Source organism: Melanotaenia boesemani, chromosome 6 (genome assembly GCF_017639745.1).
Source record: "Melanotaenia boesemani isolate fMelBoe1 chromosome 6, fMelBoe1.pri, whole genome shotgun sequence".
NCBI lineage: Eukaryota > Metazoa > Chordata > Actinopteri > Atheriniformes > Melanotaeniidae > Melanotaenia > Melanotaenia boesemani.
The window spans coordinates 37,490,177-37,509,547 of record NC_055687.1 but is presented as its reverse complement, the minus strand read 5'-3'; the positions used below and the strand labels follow the sequence as shown (position 1 = coordinate 37,509,547).

At 46.9% G+C, this 19,371-nt stretch overlaps 1 protein-coding gene across 3 annotated transcripts in view; it reads right to left on the bottom strand.

Annotated features, from left to right (window-relative positions):
• cdk14 (cyclin-dependent kinase 14) overlaps window positions 1-19,371 on the bottom strand; it is a 224,722-nt gene that overhangs the window by 104,683 nt on the left and 100,668 nt on the right. For all 3 annotated transcript variants that reach the window (XM_041988484.1, XM_041988486.1, XM_041988485.1), the window contains one exon: window positions 6,008-6,131. In XM_041988484.1, coding sequence (XP_041844418.1) covers window positions 6,008-6,131 — 124 coding nt within the window. The remainder of the gene's footprint in view (window positions 1-6,007; window positions 6,132-19,371) is intronic.

Genomic DNA, 19,371 nt, shown 5'->3' with positions numbered 1-19,371 from the left:
GTGCATTCACTTTGTTTCTATAGAAACACAAAGCACAAACATCCAACACTGAATGGACCAGAAAACATCACATGAATTACCAAACCAAAAACCCTGATGTTGTTCAGGAAGCTCTGAGACGGCGTCTGTTTCCACAGTTTAGGTCTGACTTCAGCACCTTAAAAGTTGATCTATGTGATGTCAGAGATCCTCCTGTGTTCTCCAGGAGAGATTTCATCTTTGAACCAATTGAGTTCCTGATACCTGGAACCATTTGTTGTATCAGACCGGCTTCTGGACCGGTTCCTGATACCTGTAACCATTTGTTGCATCAGACCGGCTTCTGGACCGGTTCATGATACCTGGAACCATCCGCCGCTTCAGACCAGCTTCTGGACCAGTTCCTGATATCTGGATCTATCTGCTTCTTGAGACCAGCTTCTAGACCGGTTCCTGATATCACGATTTATCTGCCGCTTCCAGCCGGCTTCTTGACCAGTTCCTGATACCTGGAACCACCTGCCGCTTCAGACCAGTTTCTGGGCCAGTTCCTGATATTTGGAACCATCCCCTGCTTTGGACCAGCTTCTTGACTGGTTCCCGGTATCTGGAACAGCCAGTCTTTATGAGGAATCCTGAAGTATCAGTTCCACCATAGAAACAACCAAAAACACAAACCACTCTGGTCTACAACTTCATGTGGTTTTCCACATCGGGTGTTACCCCTGTTCTTACTGTGGAGTCGTTGCCAAGGTGACTGTCCCTGTGTGGGTGTTCGAGGTCCGAGCATGTTTAGGTGTGTGTGTGATTTGATTTGTTTCTGTGATAAACTTTGGTGTGTTTTAAAGATCCAAAAAATTTTTTGCATTATGTGAAGTACGTTGTGCTGCAGTCCTGCATGAAAAGTGCTATATAAATTAAGTTTGATTTGATTAAATTTAATACATCGAGATGGTGGAGCACCACTTCTTGTTACACAGCTGATGTGGGCAATGTAACGTCAATACAAGCAAACATTCACTGCATGTGGTAACCGCAATCAGCTGAAACACTCAGTTTATTTAAATCCAGGTTAAAGACCCACCTGTTCTCTGCTGCATTCCAATAGTTTTTATTTAGAGTCCAGATCTGCATCTGTTTCTTTTAAGCTTGAATTTTTACTTCATCAAGTTGAATACTGTTTTTGCCTAAACTGGAACTTTATTTCTTGCATTTTATCTATTTTGTTTTATGTAAAGCACTTTGAATTGTCTTGTACATGAATTCTGCTGTAGAAATAAATTTGCCTTTCCTTGCCTAACCACTGAAACACACCCAATGTCTCAGGGTCTCTGCAATTTCTTTGCAGGTCATTCTACAGGTTCTTAGTTCCTGCTGTATTGTCTCCTTTTCAGGGTCTTTTTAGTGACCAGTTGAAAGGACAAACTGATCAATCGAAACATGGCCGCAGACAGGAAATCATTGGTGTATTTATTTAACATAATCTGCATACTGATGTCTGCCAGCTCTACTGTGACCCACATCCTCGGCCTGCCTCTCATCCACTGAGATCTCTGAAGCCTCTCATTGTAGCTCTCAGCTCCCCTTTGCTGCCTCCGACTCTCTCATTTACCTAACCAGAACTTCAGCAGCCGGCCGTTAGTATTCCTGCAGCTGAGGCCAGGGACCACAGGGACCCTGGCAGCCACACATACACAAACACACACACAAACACATGGGCTTACACTACTTCAGCCCTCAGGCCAAGGTTGGTTCTATGCTTGGTCCATGTTTGTTGATGAGCAACAGACTAAAAGTCCAGAGATTTTCCTTCTCGCACATCTGGTGCTTTGTTCATTATTTTTCTGCTTCTCATTTTCCTCGCAGTAATGTTTCTGCTCTAATACGAGGTTTGCATTATTGATGAAGCTCCCTCCTGCCTTCTCCTCCCATCTGTCTAAGCAGAGGAATGGAGGGGAGGATGGGTGGAGGAGATGGATGGATGGACCAAGGAGAGGGAGGGTTGATTTAAAAATATACACATAGCAGCACTTCATCAGCGCCACCTGTTCCACTTCCTGTTAACACTAATATTCAACCAGCCAATCACCAGGCAGCATGTAGTCATGTAGCCACGGTGGAGACGACTTGATGAAGTTCTAACAGCATCAGAATGAGGAAGAAAGGGGATTTAAGAGACTTTGAATGTGGCATGGTTGTTGGTCTGAGTATTTACGGGGATTTCCACCCACAACCATCTCCAGGGTTTCCAGAGAATGGTTTGAAAAAGAGAAAATACCCAGCGAGCAGCAGTTGTCTGGACCAGGATGCAGCAGAAGACACACTGGGTTCCTCCTGCCAGCTAAGAACAGGAAACTGAGGCTACAATTCACACACACTCACCAACACTGGACAATAGAAGATGGAGAAACATTGCTGGTCTGATGAGTCTCCATTTCAGCTCCACATTCAGATGCTAGGATCAGAATCTGCTGGAAACATCATGAAAACATGGATCCATCCTGCCTGGACACGAGATTCTCATCATGGATGCAGCCGACAAACCTGCAGCAACTGTGTGATGCTGTCATGTCAACATGGAGAAAACCTCTGAGGAAGGTTTCCACCACCTGCTTCCATCACACCAGGATTAAAAAGGTCCGACCCGGTACTAGAAGGTGGTCCTGCTGAAGAGGACGACCTGGTACTAGAAGGCGGACCTGATGAAGAGGACGACCCGGCACTAGAAGGTGGTCCTGATAAAGAGGACGACCCGGTACTAGAAGGCGGTCCTGATGAAGAGGACGACCCGGTACTGAAAGACGGACCTGATGAAGAGGACGACCCGGTGCTAGAAGGCGGTCCTGATGAAGAGGACGACCCGGTTATAGAAGGCGGACCTGATGAAGCGGACGACCCGGTACTAGAAGGTGGTCCTGCTGAAGAGGACGACCTGGTACTAGAAGGCGGACCTGATGAAGAGGACGACCCGGCACTAGAAGGTGGTCCTGATGAAGAGGACGACCCGGTACTAGAAGGCGGTCCTGATGAAGAGGACGACCCGGTACTAGAAGGCGGTCCTGATGAAGAGGACGACCCGGTACTGAAAGACGGACCTGATGAAGAGGACGACCCGGTGCTAGAAGGCGGTCCTGATGAAGAGGACGACCCGGTTATAGAAGGCGGACCTGATGAAGCGGACGACCCGGTACTAGAAGGTGGTCCTGATGAAGAGGACGACCCGGTACTGGAAGGCTGTCCTGATGAAGAGGACGACCCGGTACTAGAAGGCGGTCCTGATGAAGAGGACGACCCGGTACTAGAAGGCGGTCCTGATGAAGAGGACGACTCAGTACTGAAAGGTGGACCTGATGAAGAGGACGACCCGGTACTGGAAGGCGGACCTGATGAAGAGGACGACCCGGTGCTAGAAGGCGGTCCTGATGAAGAGGACGACCCGGTTATAGAAGACGGACCTGATGAAGCGGACGACCCGGTACTGGAAGGCGGACCTGATGAAGAGGACGACCCGGTACTAGAAGGCGGTACTGATGAAGAGGACGACCCGGTACTAGAAGACGGACCTGATGAAGCGGACGACCCGGTACTAGAAGGCGGTCCTGATGAAGAGGACGACCCGGTACTGGAAGACGGACCTGATGAAGAGGACGACCCGGTACTAGAAGGCGGTCCTGATGAAGAGGACGACCCGGTTATAGAAGGCAGACCTGAGGAAGCGGACGACCCGGTACTAGAAGGCGGTCCTGATGAAGAGGACGACCCGGTACTGAAAGACGGACCTGATGAAGAGGACGACCCGGTACTGGAAGGCGGACCTGATGAAGAGGACGACCCGGTACTAGAAGGCGGTCCTGATGAAGAGGACGACCCGGTACTGAAAGACGGACCTGATGAAGAGGACGACCCGGTACTGGAAGGCGGTCCTGATGAAGAGGACGACCCGGTACTAGAAGGCGGTCCTGATGAAGAGGACGACCCGGTACTGAAAGGCGGACCCGATGAAGAGGACGACCCGGTACTGGAAGGCTGTCCTGATGAAGAGGACGACCCGGTACTGGAAGACGGACCTGATGAAGAGGACGACCCGGTACTAGAAGGCGGTCCTGATGAAGAGGACGACCCGGTTATAGAAGGCGGACCTGAGGAAGCGGACGACCCGGTACTAGAAGGCGGTCCTGATGAAGAGGACGACCCGGTACTGGAAGGCGGACCTGATGAAGAGGACGACCCGGTACTGGAAGGCGGTCCTGATGAAGAGGACGACCCGGTACTGGAAGGCTGTCCCGATGAAGAGGACGACCCGGTACTAGAAGGCGGTCCTGATGAAGAGGACGACCCGGTACTAGAAGGCGGACCCGATGAAGAGGACGACCCGGTACTAGAAGGTGGTCCTGATGAAGAGGACGACCCGGTACTAGAAGGTGGACCCGATGAAGAGGAAGACCCGGTACTAGAAGGCGGTCCTGATGAAGAGGACGACCCGGTACTAGAAGTCGGACCCGATGAAGAGGACGACCCGGTACTGGAAGGCTGTCCTGATGAAGAGGACGACCCGGTACTGGAAGGCGGACCCGATGAAGAGGACGACCCGGTACTGGAAGGCTGTCCTGATGAAGAGGACGACCCGGTACTGGAAGGCGGACCCGATGAAGAGGACGACCCGGTACTAGAAGGTGGTCCTGATGAAGAGGACGACCCGGTACTAGAAGGCGGACCCGATGAAGAGGACGACCCGGTACTAGAAGGTGGTCCTGATGAAGAGGACGACCCGGTACTAGAAGGTGGACCCGATGAAGAGGAAGACCCGGTACTAGAAGGCGGTCCTGATGAAGAGGACGACCCGGTACTAGAAGGCGGACCTGATGAAGAGGACGACCCGGTACTAGAAGGTGCACCTGATGAAGAGGACGACCCGGTGCATCTGCACTTTAATATTTGGAGTTTAACTCTGTTGATTTATAATAAGAACTTACTTTTGTTGATTTAATTAACTTGAAATCAAGAGAATTGTAGAACCAACTTGAATGAATTGTTATTGAATTAAATTCATCCAATTAATGTTATGTTATGTTATGTTATGAATGTGAGTGATGTTCTTTACTTCCTGACCTGTGTTGACATTTAGACATTGTTGGAATATTCTGGTCTGATTTCTCACCACCACCTAGCAACGCTGAGTTATTCCAGCAGAAGTAAAGCAAACATCTAATCATGTTAGTATTGAAATCACATACAGCAGTAAAATCATAGCATTTTAGAAACACAAATATAATGTGAAAGTAAACAATAAAAATTGTCTTTCCATGCTGTATTATTAAGTATAAGGTGAATATCAAGTTACTTTTAAATAACTGAAACATTTCACTTGGAACATCTTGAATCTTTTCTGCTACCTTTCCATGAAATTCAGTAAAAGTAATTAAGATTTTCCATTTGAAAGAAAAAAAATGCTTTGGCTACATCTGACTTATGGATGGATGCATGAATGGATGGATGGATGGATAGACGCATGAATGGATGGATGGATGGATGGATGGATGGATGGATGGATGGACGGACTGATGGATGGACGGATGTATGGATGGATGGATGGATGGATGGATGGATGAATGGATGGATGGATGCATGGATGGATGGATGGATGGATGGATGGATGAATGGATGGATGGATGGATGCATGGATGGATGGATGGATGGATGGATGGATGGATAGACGCATGAATGGATGGATGGATGGATGGATGGATGGATGGATGGATGGATGGATGGATGGATGGACGGACTGATGGATGGACGGATGTATGGATGGATGGATGGATGCATGGATGGTTTTATAAAGCTCTGCACCATCTCCAGAATATCTGACTCCATCTGCCTAAGGGATATTCATCAGGAGAGGTCAACTCTCCGGTCAGGTGCTATAAAACCAGCGAAGAAGACAAAGCTGCAGATATGTGGCTACAAACGTGATGGGACAGATTTCCAGCACAAAAAGGAAAGGTTTTCTTTCTGTTTGCAGTGGACTCACCAAAGTCAGCGAGTTTGAGCTCTCCGGTGTCGCTGATGAGCAGGTTCTGAGGTTTCAGGTCGCGGTGAAGGATGTACCTCTGGTGGATGTAAGACAGGCCTCTCAGCAGCTGGAACAGGAAGAGCTGAAAACAAACAAAAGGAAGCAACTTCATATAAACATGTGGAACATCCATTTCCAGCAGCGTTTGTCTGCTTAGGAACATTAACCTGAGCATGACTAACCATGTTCACAGAGGTGTGGAGAAACATTTTCATCATGCATGACAACAGGCCTCCGCCTCCATCATAAAGAAACACAGTGAAATCATTACTGAGCGATCTGTCCATGCAGCAGCCTATAGCAGATATAACATATTTCCCTGCAGCCGGAAAGAGACATAAACCACATGCACATTTTTCACATTAATCTGATTTTCTAAGGTGTTTATTGAAAAGGGAAAAAAAGAGCTTTTCTGTAAATGCATTCATCAAACATCCTCATGGAAAATGCATGAATACACATTTCCTGAAATGTCAGAAGTGAATATTAAACCATTTAAAATTTACATCTTTGTAGCCAGTTAATGAAACAAACTTGCTTCCAGAGCTCAAACAATAAAACTGCAGTACCCCCCCACCCCACAGACGTGTCAGTCAACAAATAACGAGGCGAGCACGATCCAGTTCCTCATTTTAGTCTGATTCCATCAATCCCCCCTCGTTTCCCTCCCGTCACTCGTACCCTCGTCTCAGCCAATTACCCTGAGCGAAGCAGCGTGGAGTCCAATCAGGGACGGGGCCTCGCGTGGCATCTGGAGTCAGCGGGTCAAGCGTTTGCTCCGCCTCCACTTGGCGGGAGAGAGACGAGCCACGATGAGGAAAATTAGCATGGGAAATGTGTGTTTACTCATGTATATGAAACACACTTCAGAAAAGCTTTCACCCAGTTCAGACTAGAACCAATTCACCACCGTCTGCTCCTTCATTCAACCCACAAACAGTGCGTGAAGAAGCAGTTTTCTTCTTCTTTGACTTTGTCTGCAGATGCCTCAGCTCAATCTGCATTTTAATATTTAGGGTCAGAGCATCTCTTTCAGGTTAAATTACATCCATCCTCAGATTTCACAGATTCAGGACAGCCGCCATCACCATGTTGACATCAGAAATCTGCAGGACGTCCATCTGGGAGCGGGAGTGTGGCGGTCTCTGACAGCTGAGCAAGGATTACCCACGGTGGAAAACATGTCCTTCACTCGTAGATTTTAAAGCACTTGCAGCTCATAAAGGTAAATGATTCCATCAGCAGCCTCTTCAGCTATGATCTCTGAACACATGGAGCAGTCAGGACCTGCAATGTTCAGCATGGACGAAATTACTATGAGCTAATCGTGCTTTCTTATGAAAAATGATCTTTCCTCATTACCACAGACTGATTTACAAGCAGGAAATGAAAAACGCAGATAAGATCTGAGTCTTCCACACCTCCACATACCAGTTCACACATCTACAAAAGATATTTTAAAAAAAAGGGTCAAAAACTTAAGATTGAGACTATAATCCAGTTAAATAATTTACTCTTTCTAAATTATTCAAATAAATTAAATGAGTCCCACTGAATTAAGGCTTTAGACTGAGAAATACCTTAAAAAGTGGTGAAGCACTCATTCCAGGTTCTTTATGAAGTAAAACCCCCTCAGAACCAGCCTGTCCAGGCTTCTTTTAGTGTTGTGTCTCTCTTACTTAAAGATCTTAAAATGAGGTTGTAAGAATTGCTCGTTACTCAGTGCATACGGTGTAGTGGGGGATGGCAGTGGCTCAGAAGGTAGAGCATGGTGTCTGGACGACTGGTGGTTTGACCCCAGCTTCAAGACTCTTCAACCATATTGCTTCCATTCTGGTGTGTGACTGTTTGGTGGAGATTGGAGCAGCCATTGCTGGGATCTGCAGTGTAATGTCACATCACTTGTAGTTCACCACCATCAGTAAATGAATGGTAACCATTGATACTATGTGAAGCACTCTGCGTGCCAGGAAAAGGGATTTTATTGATCCTACAATGGGAAAATGTATGTGCCACAGCAACAGAAAAGGACCATGCAAGAAAATAGAGGATAGAGGAGACCACAGAGATGTTCGGTGGTCAGTGGAGTCTTGTCTGCCTGTCTGGAGTCCTGTCTGGAGGCCTGTCCGGCCACCGGGATGTTCGGTGGTCAGTGGAGTCCTGTCTGGAGGCCTGTCTGGAGTCCTGTCTGGAGGCCTGTCCGGCCACCGGGATGTTCGGTGGTCAGTGGAGTCCTGTCTGGAGTCCTGTCTGGAGGCCTGTCTGGAGTCCTGTCTGGAGGCCTGTCCGGCCACCGGGATGTTCGGTGGTCAGTGGAGTCCTGTCTGGAGTCCTGTCTGGAGTCCTGTCTGGAGGCCTGTCCGGCCACCGGGATGTTCGGTGGTCAGTGGAGTCCTGTCTGGAGTCCTGTCTGGAGGCCTGTCTGGAGTCCTGTCTGGAGTCCTGTCCGGCCACCGGGATGTTCGGTGGTCAGTGGAGTCCTGTCTGGAGTCCTGTCCGGCCACCGGGATGTTCGGTGGTCAGTGGAGTCCTGTCTGGAGTCCTGTCTGGAGGCCTGTCTGGAGTCCTGTCTGGAGTCCTGTCCGGCCACCGGGATGTTCGGTGGTCAGTGGAGTCCTGTCTGGAGTCCTGTCTGGAGTCCTGTCTGGAGGCCTGTCTGGAGTCCTGTCTGGAGTCCTTTCTGGAGTCCTGTCTGGAGTCCTGTCCGGCCACCGGGATGTTCGGTGGTCAGTGGAGTCCTGTCTGGAGTCCTGTCTGGAGTCCTGTCTAGAGTCCTGTCTGGAGTCCTGTCTGGAGTCCTGTGCGACCACCGGGATGTTCGGTGGTCAGTGGAGTCCTGTCTGGAGTCCTGTCCGGCCACCGGGATGTTCGGTGGTCAGTGGAGTCCTGTCTGGAGTCCTGTCTGGAGTCCTGTCTGGAGGCCTGTCTGGAGTCCTGTCTGGAGTCCTGTCTGGAGTCCTTTCTGGAGTCCTGTCTGGAGTCCTGTCCGGCCACCGGGATGTTCGGTGGTCAGTGGAGTCCTGTCTGGAGTCCTGTCTGGAGTCCTGTCTAGAGTCCTTTCTGGAGTCTTGTCTGGAGTCCTGTCCGGCCACCGGGATGTTCGGTGGTCAGTGGAGTCCTGTCTGGAGTCCTGTCTGGAGTCCTGTCTAGAGTCCTTTCTGGAGTCCTGTCTGGAGTCCTGTCCGGCCACCGGGATGTTCGGTGGTCAGTGGAGTCCTGTCTGGAGTCCTGTTTAGAGTCCTGTCTGGAGTCCTGTCTGGAGTCCTGTCTGGAGGCCTGTCTGGAGTCCTGTCTGGAGTCCTTTCTGGAGTCCTGTCTGGAGTCCTGTCCGGCCACCGGGATGTTCGGTGGTCAGTGGAGTCCTGTCTGGAGTCCTGTCTGGAGTCCTGTCTAGAGTCCTGTCTAGAGTCCTGTCTGGAGTCCTGTCTAGAGTCCTGTCTGGAGTCCTGTCTGGAGTCCTGTCCAGCCACCGGGATGTTCGGTGGTCAGTGGAGTCCTGTCTGGAGTCCTGTCTGGAGTCCTGTCTGGAGTCCTGTCTGGAGTCCTGTCCAGCCACCGGGATGTTCGGTGGTCAGTGGAGTCCTGTCTGGAGTCCTGTCTGGAGTCCTGTCTGGAGTCCTGTCCAGCCACCGGGATGTTCGGTGGTCAGTGGAGTCCTGTCTGGAGTCCTGTCTGGATGCTACTTTGACATGTTTCATCATGCCAAAGGTTGAATAGGGTGTGTTAATGACAGTGAAATGTCTCATTATTGTCCAGTTTGTGTTTCTTACTGCAAAGTGATCTGAAACTGATGTTTTAAAGTTTCACAAATTTAATTTTATTTGTACTTAATTTTTAAAGGCAAAATAAGTAGCACTGACACCTAGCGTTTCAAAAACCTGACAAAGACATTGTTGATGTAGGAGACAGATTGTTTATAGGGAAGTTTCCTTTTATCCCTCGCAGCAAATGAGAACATTTTAAATTATTTTTAAGGAAAAAATCCTAATTATTCAGCCTTTAAAGAGTGTCTCATGGAATTTCACTCTGCATTAAGTTTATATTAGTTTATATAGTTTATTATATTAGTTTATATTATCTAACCACTGATTGAAATGAATAAAAGTGTAACCTTTAAATTTCATTCAAAAGATAAAAACTTCAACCTGAAGACTAAAAAACAATCAGACGGCCTCACAAGGCCTCAGATGACCGGATGGGAGCATCTCTGAGACTATCAGCACCACCAGCCATCGACTGAGCCCACACATATGAGATTTATTGTCTGTCATAAGAAGCGTTGGTGTGATAAGCAGGTGTCTCTAAGGATCTCTTGTTTGTGTGCAAGTGTAAGAGTTTGTTTGATCATGCTGCATTATTAGTTCCTAACTGCAGGAGAAATAAGCTGTGTGACAGCAGTCAAATCATCCATTAACATAATTCATCACCTGAGGAGTGACCCTGCTGCACAGACAACAATCCATCATCAGCAATAAACACCTCACTTTTTCTAATGATGAAGTACTTATTGCTATCATACCAGAGGCAGTTGGAGCCTTTATCAGGATAAGCATGATGAAAAGTGAGTGGTCTGGATGGCTCGGTGTTATGCAGCAGCAGAACGTAGCCAAGTCTCTTTTGTCTGATATTCAATGTGCAACAAAGAAGGAGGCAGTGAGTCAAAGTGACAGCAGTCCTCTGGATTTATAGCTTGCTTCACTACAAAAACTAAGTCAAGCAGCTCAGAATATGATGTTAATATGGAACAAATCAAGATAACGAGCAGCAGATTCAACCAAACCAGCTACTGAAGCCCATGTAGTAATACAGTGTTGACCAACAAAAAGACAACTTCCACAGCTGGAAAACAAACCCATTAAGTATGTCATTCATCCATTTTATTCATCTAACAGCTAGAACCCAGACCTCTTCCTCAACAGCAGCTACCTCGCCCCACTGGAGAAACCCTCCAGCAATCCTGGGTTGAGCCCAGAGCCTCAGACCAGCTGGCTAAAGGAGGCTCCCAGGAGGCATTCTGACCAGCTGCCAGAACCACGACTGGCTTTGGAATTCTGTAAATTCAAAGACATTTGAACTTACAGAAAAATCTTTCTAAAGCTGGTTTGCTGAGTAAACATGGTGCAATCAGTGATGGAGAGAACAACTGAAAGAATGTTAAATGGAGTGAATATATGTCAGCATCTGGCAGCAGGTGAGGAAAGAGCCCCTCTGTTGCACCAAGCATCGGTACCATGTTGTTTTTAGTGGGCTGAATAAGCCACAGCATCAGACTGATCAGAAGGCTCTGGGAACCGAGGACAACAAAGGTCTAAAGAGCTGCTGGGTTGTACAGCAGATCTACTAAAGCATCGCTACACTGACACAGAGTCTAACTATCTGAGTGGAAATTTTCACTGGGCTGGTTCCCCGATCTGGACTTCTAATTCACATCTTAACCACCCCCTCCTACCGCAAAGTCCCACGTAGCTGGTAGTGACAGTTCAACTTTTTCCAGTTTATCTGCTTCTCTGCCCATCTCATTTTATGATCTAATAACACCAACGAGTTTCTTTCTGGTCTGTGTCAGCCCTGAATCAGGTTCTGTTTGAGGTACAGCATCAATAAAATGAAAATGAATAAAGACTGGTGTTCGTGTCATCAGGGGACAAAGACAGTAGGATGGTGGACGACGGGGATTCAGCGCAAATCAGCTGCATCTGTAAGTTATAATTCATGCAGTCATTTCAAAGCACTTTTAAAAACACAGTCAGTTATAATCCAGTTAAACCGAAGATCCATCTGATCCACATCAGTCCAGTTTACAATAACCGACCAGGGTGAGGCCACGGTTGGATCAAATCTTCTTGATTAAATCCTCCACCCTGAGCTGCACCAGGAGACACTAGACAGGAAACCTCCTTCAGAACCAGACCCAGGAAGGAAAACCAACAGACCCACATTCAGGAAGGAAAACCTCCATCAGAGCCAGAACCACTAAGGAAGACCTCCATCAGAACCAGACCCAGGAAGGAAAAACTGTATCGGAACCAGAACCAGGAAGGAAAACCTCCACCAGAGTCAGAACCAGGAAGGAAAACCTCCATCAGAGCCAGAACCAGGAAGAAAAACCATCAGAACCAGGAACAGTAAGGAAAACCTCCATCAGAACCAGACCCAGGAGGAAAACCTCCTTCAGAACCAGAACCAGGAAGGAAAAACTGCATCAGAACTAGAACCAGGAAGGTAAACCTCCATCAGAACCAGGAACAGAAAGGAAAACCTCCACCTCCACCGGAACCAGGAGGAAATACCATCAGAACCAGACCCAATAGGAAAAACGGCATCAGAACCAGAACCAGGAGAAAAAACCATCAGAACCAGACCCAGGAGGAAAAACCTCCAACAGAACCAGAACCAGGAAGAAAAACCATCAGAACCAGATCCAGTAAGGAAAACCTCCAACAGAACCAGAACCAGGAAGGAAAACCATCAGAACCAGATCCAGGAATGAAAACCTCCATCAGAACCAGATCCAGGAATGAAAACCTCCATCAGAACCAGATCCAGGAATGAAAACCTCCATCAGAACCAGGACCAAGAAGGAAAACCTCCATCAGAACCAGATCCAGGAAGGAAAATCTCCATCAGAACCAGACCCAGGAGGAAAAACCTCCACCAGAACCAGAAAGGAAAACCATCAGAACCAGATCCAGTAAGGAAAACCTCCAACAGAACCAGAACCAGGAAGGAAAACCAACAGAACCAGATCCAGTAAGGAAAACCTCCAACAGAACCAGAACCAGGAAGGAAAACCATCAGAACCAGATCCAGGAATGAAAACCTCCATCAGAACCAGGACCAAGAAGGAAAACCTCCATCGGAACCAGACCCAGGAGGAAAACCTCCTTCAGAACCAGAACCAGGAGGAAATAACATCAGAACCAGACCCAAGAGGAAAAACTGCATCAGAACCAGACCCAGGAGGAAAAACCTCCACCAGAACCAGGAAGGAAAACCATCAGAACTAGATCCAGTAAGGAAAACCTCCAACAGAACCAGAACCAGGAAGGAAAACCATCACAACCAGATCCAGGAATGAAAACCTCCATCAGAACCAGGACCAAGAAGGAAAACCTCCATCAGAACCAGATCCAGGAGGGAAAATCTCCATCAGAACCAGGACCAAGAAGGAAAACCTCCATCAGAACCAGATCCAGGAGGGAAAACCTCCATCAGAACCAGAACCAGGAGAAAAACCTGATCTGCCTGAACCAGGATGCAGGCAGAAGACTGTGGGGATTGGATTGGCAAAACTGGAGTAGGCGCCAAGACTTGGACTGGGATTGGCACTGTGACTGGCGAGGAACCAACCAAACCAACAAACCAACGAGGCAGTATCAGGCACTAAGACTGGAACTGAGACTGGGACAGGAACTGGGACTGGGAACGGCAAGGCAGAAACAAGCTCCAAGATTAGGATCGGTGAGACTGAAGGAGATTCTGAGACTGGGGAGACTGGAGCAGGCTCCCAAGAGTGGGGCTGGAACTGAGAGGTAGGAGTAGGCCTGACATCAGGACCAGTGAGGAAGGAGGAAGATTTAAGACTGGGACCAGCAAGCTGCCTCCCGGCTCTGAAGCCGTGAAACCTGGAACATTTTTCACATTCCTATCACTCTTCAAAAAAGAGAAAAAACTCATTCAAAAGCTGAAATAAGTTCAAATTAACACTGCCTGGAATTCAAGGTAAATTTAGAATAAAATCTGAGAGAAGTTTCAGGGAATTTAGAAAACAGCAATAATCTGACATTACTGCTGTCATTTCCTGGCCTCATCCTGTCGTGTGATGGTTGATGCTCTCAGCCACCTCCTCTGTAATGTCATTATCAGAGCAAATGGTAGCTGAGGTTTGGCTTGGAGACATGATTTGTGGGTGTCATTTTCCCATCGCCCTTTAGAGATACAACTGAGTCGCAGTCCCTCAGCTGACTGGGTAAAATCTAACACGAAGAGCACTCCAGCTGCAGTCTGAATGAGGTCATACTTACAGCTCTACTGCCAACACATGAGGGGAAAAGAGTTAATGGTGCTGTGGTACAAGACAGTTTCCACCACATTTAACAAACATGAGCACAGTTTCAGCTTGAATCTGCAGAAACACACACTCACACACAGCGCTGAGGTTCATGACCACTAATTACATTAGCAGCGATCGACTGAATGCACCTCTCTAAATGTTAACCCGATCCAGCACCGGTGGAGACACTAATAGCTTTTATGTTGCCGATTAGTAAAAGGATGATATCTGAGTGACTACCCTCTCACAATCCTAGACCACTCTAATAACAGCCAGTTTTACAGGCGTAGGGGTTATGTTCAGGTTAATGTTGGCAGGATTTAACTCACTAACTCAGTTTAAATAAACTTTCAAGTAAATATTAGGCAAAGTTGTTGTACCTTACCAAGATGAAGACAGAATTTAGACGAAAGTCCAAAAAGCTTGGTTTGCTGATAGTCGTACAAAGAAGCACAGTGAAAAGATGATGCTTTTTTCGACCCTAACCCATAATATGAACATTTTCACATCATCATCACGCTTCATTAACACCCAGTATCTTTACAACTATGTGCACTTCAGCAAGTAGTTCAGCTTTGTGCTCATCATATTTTTAACAGTATATTTCCAACAAGCCTTTTAGTGGATACAGTGGATATGGAACAATACTGAAACAGCACTTTTAAATACATTTAACCAGTCGTCACAAAGAAGTTTCCAGACTGATGCTGCAAGCGGGGAAAATTCAGTTTCTAACTGCAGCGCCGCAGCCTTAGATATCCATACACAGAAGTGACAGGATGCAGAATGCAGCTAGATCAGTTGCTGCTAACCACACAAAAACTGTCTCACAAAAACACACTGTGTGTGAACTAAGTACACACTAAATGTATTTTACCAGAGTTTTGGCAAGGAAGTAATGTCCCAAATCCCAAATATGCAAGCTGTGGAGGCTACTTGCCCCAAATTTTGACCATAATCCTATATGGCTTAGAGCTAAGAGCTATCCATCCAGCTAAATAACAAGGTAAGAGCTTTCCAGCTAGCTACACAGCACGCTAAGGGCTTTCCACATAGGGCATGGGAACCAACGTTACTGTGCAGTGCATTCTGGAACATAAACCATACGCTGGCTGCATTTTCTGAGGCCACGGACGAAAACCTGACCATTGCAGATCGATAATTATTTTAAAAAAAAACATAATGTTGAAAGTTAGAAACAAACAAAATGTGCGCTACAAGGACAAGCTTCTTCCTGAGGCGAGGAGACGCCATACGGAAAAGACTGCATCGAGTGGAGATAATGATGCAAATGAAGTGTAAAGAGTGGACCCAAGACCCTGATGCCTCACCTCTTGACTTTTCCTGACATTTTTGTGCATCTGGTCTGTAGTGTGAGCACCTTTACTGAGGTTCAGTTCAGAAATTTTAAGTCTTTGGAGGCCCATGTACAGTTTACAAATATATTTATTTTAATAAATGCAGTTTTAATTTATGCCAGACAGCAAAGGTAAGACATGTTTTCTGACTTTTACAAGCGTGCAGCATAACTCGGGTCTTCTTCTGTCTCTGGTTCGGTGAATCTTGGTCATATCGAGATGAAACTTCCAGCTGTGGAATCTGTGAGATGTGAGCTTTCAGTAGAGGAGCCGTTTGTTCGTGTTCATGGGGAGACATCATCTGTGTTTACATATTTTTGTGTACCTGGGGGGGTATTCCACTAAGCTGGATTTAGTCGGGTTTATCTTGATGAGTCTAACTTATTTAAGCCAGAGTTCTGTTCCATCATTGTGGCTTATTGAATGCCCGCTGAGTAACCATGGTAACTGATGCACCTGATGCTCGGGGACATGCTAACGTTCTAGCTTAGCTTAGCTGTGTCTCAAAGGTCTGACACAGACTCCCAAAAGAAAGTTCCACCTGGTAGAACGCTGCACTCCCACCTTCATTCTGGTATAAAACAAGAAACAGCTGTTATCACATCACTGCTTTGTCTTGAATAATCAATAAATCTGTCAGCGCCAATGTAACTAAAGAAACACGACTATACACGTACTGAACATGAAATTAAATGAAAAAGAACATGGTATTCATTAAAACTAATTAACACCTTATTAACCCTCCCCAGGTTCAGGAACCCGACCTCCACTGCCTCGGGTTGGCTAACAGTAAAACTGGGATCAGCTGAGCCCCGTCCATACAGGCCGAGGGTGTTTAAAGAGAGAGAAAGAGAAAGCTGGTCTAAAGAGATGGACGGAGAAAGATACAGATAGATAGAGACAGAGTTCCTTTCTGGTTACCATGGCTTGGTCTTTTATTAATGACCCTGCAGAGGGCGCACGCTTCATTCAAAGTTCATTCAGACCACCAGACCCACGGTTTTCAGGGGGAGGACCACCAGTAGCAGTGGTCTCTGACGTTGTCTTGGTATCTACAGAGAAACATGTTTAGAACAAACGTTTCTTTAAAGATACCTCCCACTCTGAGACATGTTCTGGTTCTTTATTTCCACCTGCTGCAGGTTCGCTTTGCTGGTAAGATGCTGCTGCTGGTGGAACAGAGTTAATGTAGGTCACACACACACACACACACACGATAATATATTCACAAAATATGATGATGTATATTGATTATTGGGTTTATGATAAACTGAGCAGGGCCAGTACATACAGAGACAGTTCAGCTGCTTTATGTAAACAGATTTATAACAAGAGGAGACGGAAATAAATAATTACGGTGAAATCAAGCAGTGACGTGCGGTCAGGAGAGGCGTCATGAACAAAAGAAAAGTACATGAAATATTAATATTTTCCACTGATCTGTTTTAAAATGCATTTTCAGTATGAATCTACACAAAAATCTCTGAATTTGAGGATTTCCCGATCAGATCCAGGACAGAAATCCCGGGTGAGGCCGTGGTGAGCTGGGCCTCCTCTGACTGGTGATCCAGTACAAACTGGGTTCATGACGCGTTTCTGTTCCTCAGCATATCAACAATATGAACGTTACAGAAATATGTGTTATACACCATGACTCTCCACCGTGTGTGTAACGTCTTTAATGTGTGTGTGAGAGAATTATTCCTGCTGATCTACAATAGAGTGCAGAGAAAAGTCAGCAGGTGAGGCAGCAGTACTCTACCTCACCTCAAGGGGGCGTAGTTTCATGCTGGTGGATGAATAGTGAAATAAGAAGCTCTTTTTTTTCTGTTCTTACAATGTAAATGTGACTCCAGAGGAGTCGGTGCCTCACCAGCCATGAACCCACCGCACGTCACTGATCTCCATCAGCTTTCTTTGTTCAGCTGCTGAGAAAATGAAGCTCTCGGTTTGTTCTCTTTTTCTGCTGCTCCTCTTTTCCACCATCCACTCGTCAGGGCTTCCTACGTTCCTCAGGACCTCCCACATAGCCAGGCTATGTAAGCCTCGCTTGGATTAGCCTCGGTTATAAGTAGATAATTTGTGTTAGTGGAACGGATGAGCCTTAATTCAGAGATGGTGTTAGTTCAAGTGAAGCTTTCCCCATACAGCCAGCTTTCTGTAGCTACGGTGGTGGAAGTCAGGGCCCCGTTTCAGAAAGCGAATTCAGTGTAACTCTGGGTCAGTTACCATGGCAACAGACTCCGTGAAGCTAGCCTGCTCGCTGGCAGGTTTTCTTCTACTAACCCGGAGTTCCTCCTCTTTAGTTATGGGTGCCAATGCTGTAAGGCATTGGCAACATATTGCTATTGCCTTTTTTTCTCCGCTCAAAACTTTGGCGGCTATCTCCTCCTACAGCTTTCACTCTACCCCCACAAAAGTTACATCAATCTGTGCGTCTCGATCGGGACATGTGTGGTATGACTTTTCTCGTACAAAAGTCTGGCGGTTCTCGAGTAAATCGCAATAAACCGCGATTTTTTGGAGACCTGTTTTCCCATAGGAATGAATGGGATTTGGCTCTGAGCAGCCCGAAAAACATAGGTCACTTTGGAAGCCTACAGCTCAGCCATATCTTCACCTAGAAACACCATTCAAAGTTTAAACGGGTCACGAAAGATAAACCTATCACTGGCCCGAAGGGCATTTTCATGTCTCTTACAGTTTGTTCACAATCACTGTTGAAGTTTTAGCAAAAAGTGCCAAAATCCTCTCCCTCTGCCTCCCTCTAGCTTTTGCTTCAAAAAGACATGCTTAAACAAAGTTCTCTCACGGCCAGAGTTTTTGCTCTACAGACACAATTTTTACATCAAAACGTAGGTTTTTTTGTTGGCTTCAATTTATCAGGAGCTCATTTTGGGCTAGGACGTACAGATTTGGAGCTATGAGGCTCAGAAAGACACAAAGTCTTTTCTCCCCACTCAGAATCCCCATTGATGGAACCATGTTTTAAAACTGCTGCCATTTAAGTTCTGTTTGCAGTACAGTGACAAGACTTATATCCTCGTGTCCCTCAAAGCCTTCTGCACCTAACGGTGAAAGAATTATTTTCATATGTATTACGGTTTGCTTTCAGCAGCAAGAAGTTCGGAGGCTTGCACACAGTGACTTCACAGTGCCATGTGTGTGTATGTGTAACCTGAGCCTGCCTGTCTGCTGCTATGGGGGAAAGGGTGGGGGCATGGTTGCCATGGCAGCACTCTCAGCTGCTGTCATTGCAAAGAGCCACTGTTTAGCCCTTTCATACCTGTCAATCTGCAGATTTTGCAATCATGCAAAGATTAAACTTTTAATTTTCTCTGTCACTTTTCATCCTGTACACATCTAGATATCCCCCCCCCCACAAAAACAGGAAGTGACTCTAACTCTGGACTGGGTTGACCAAAGAACTTGAAACTTGCCAGTTTTATTGAAAGTCCCTATCTAAACATTTCTGCACATGCACAATGACTACAGCGCCACCTAGTGGCTGCCTGATTTCTGCAGATTTTCCGATCACGCTGATGTTTGGCAGTTTTCATCTGACACCCGATCCGAGCACGCTCGTGCACGCGCGGCGACTGCGGCGCCACCTAGTGGCCGTACGGGAATATTTAACGGCATCGCATTCACCGGCGGGTTTGCCTCCGTCTCGCGCCGTCTCCCTCGCGCCGGCTGGCTCCCTCGCGGCGGCCGCGCGGCCGGCACACCAGGGGGCGGCGGGGCGACCGGCGCATTGGCACCCATCAAAATTTCTTTGAAATTTTCTAGTTGCAGCTGCAGTTTGAAGGAAGTGTCAGACATGGCATGTCCTTTTCTTGAAGAGCCAGTTGACATCGAAGCACAATTACTCCGCAGATATCTACGTTAGGAAAGGATGATCAGACCCCGCT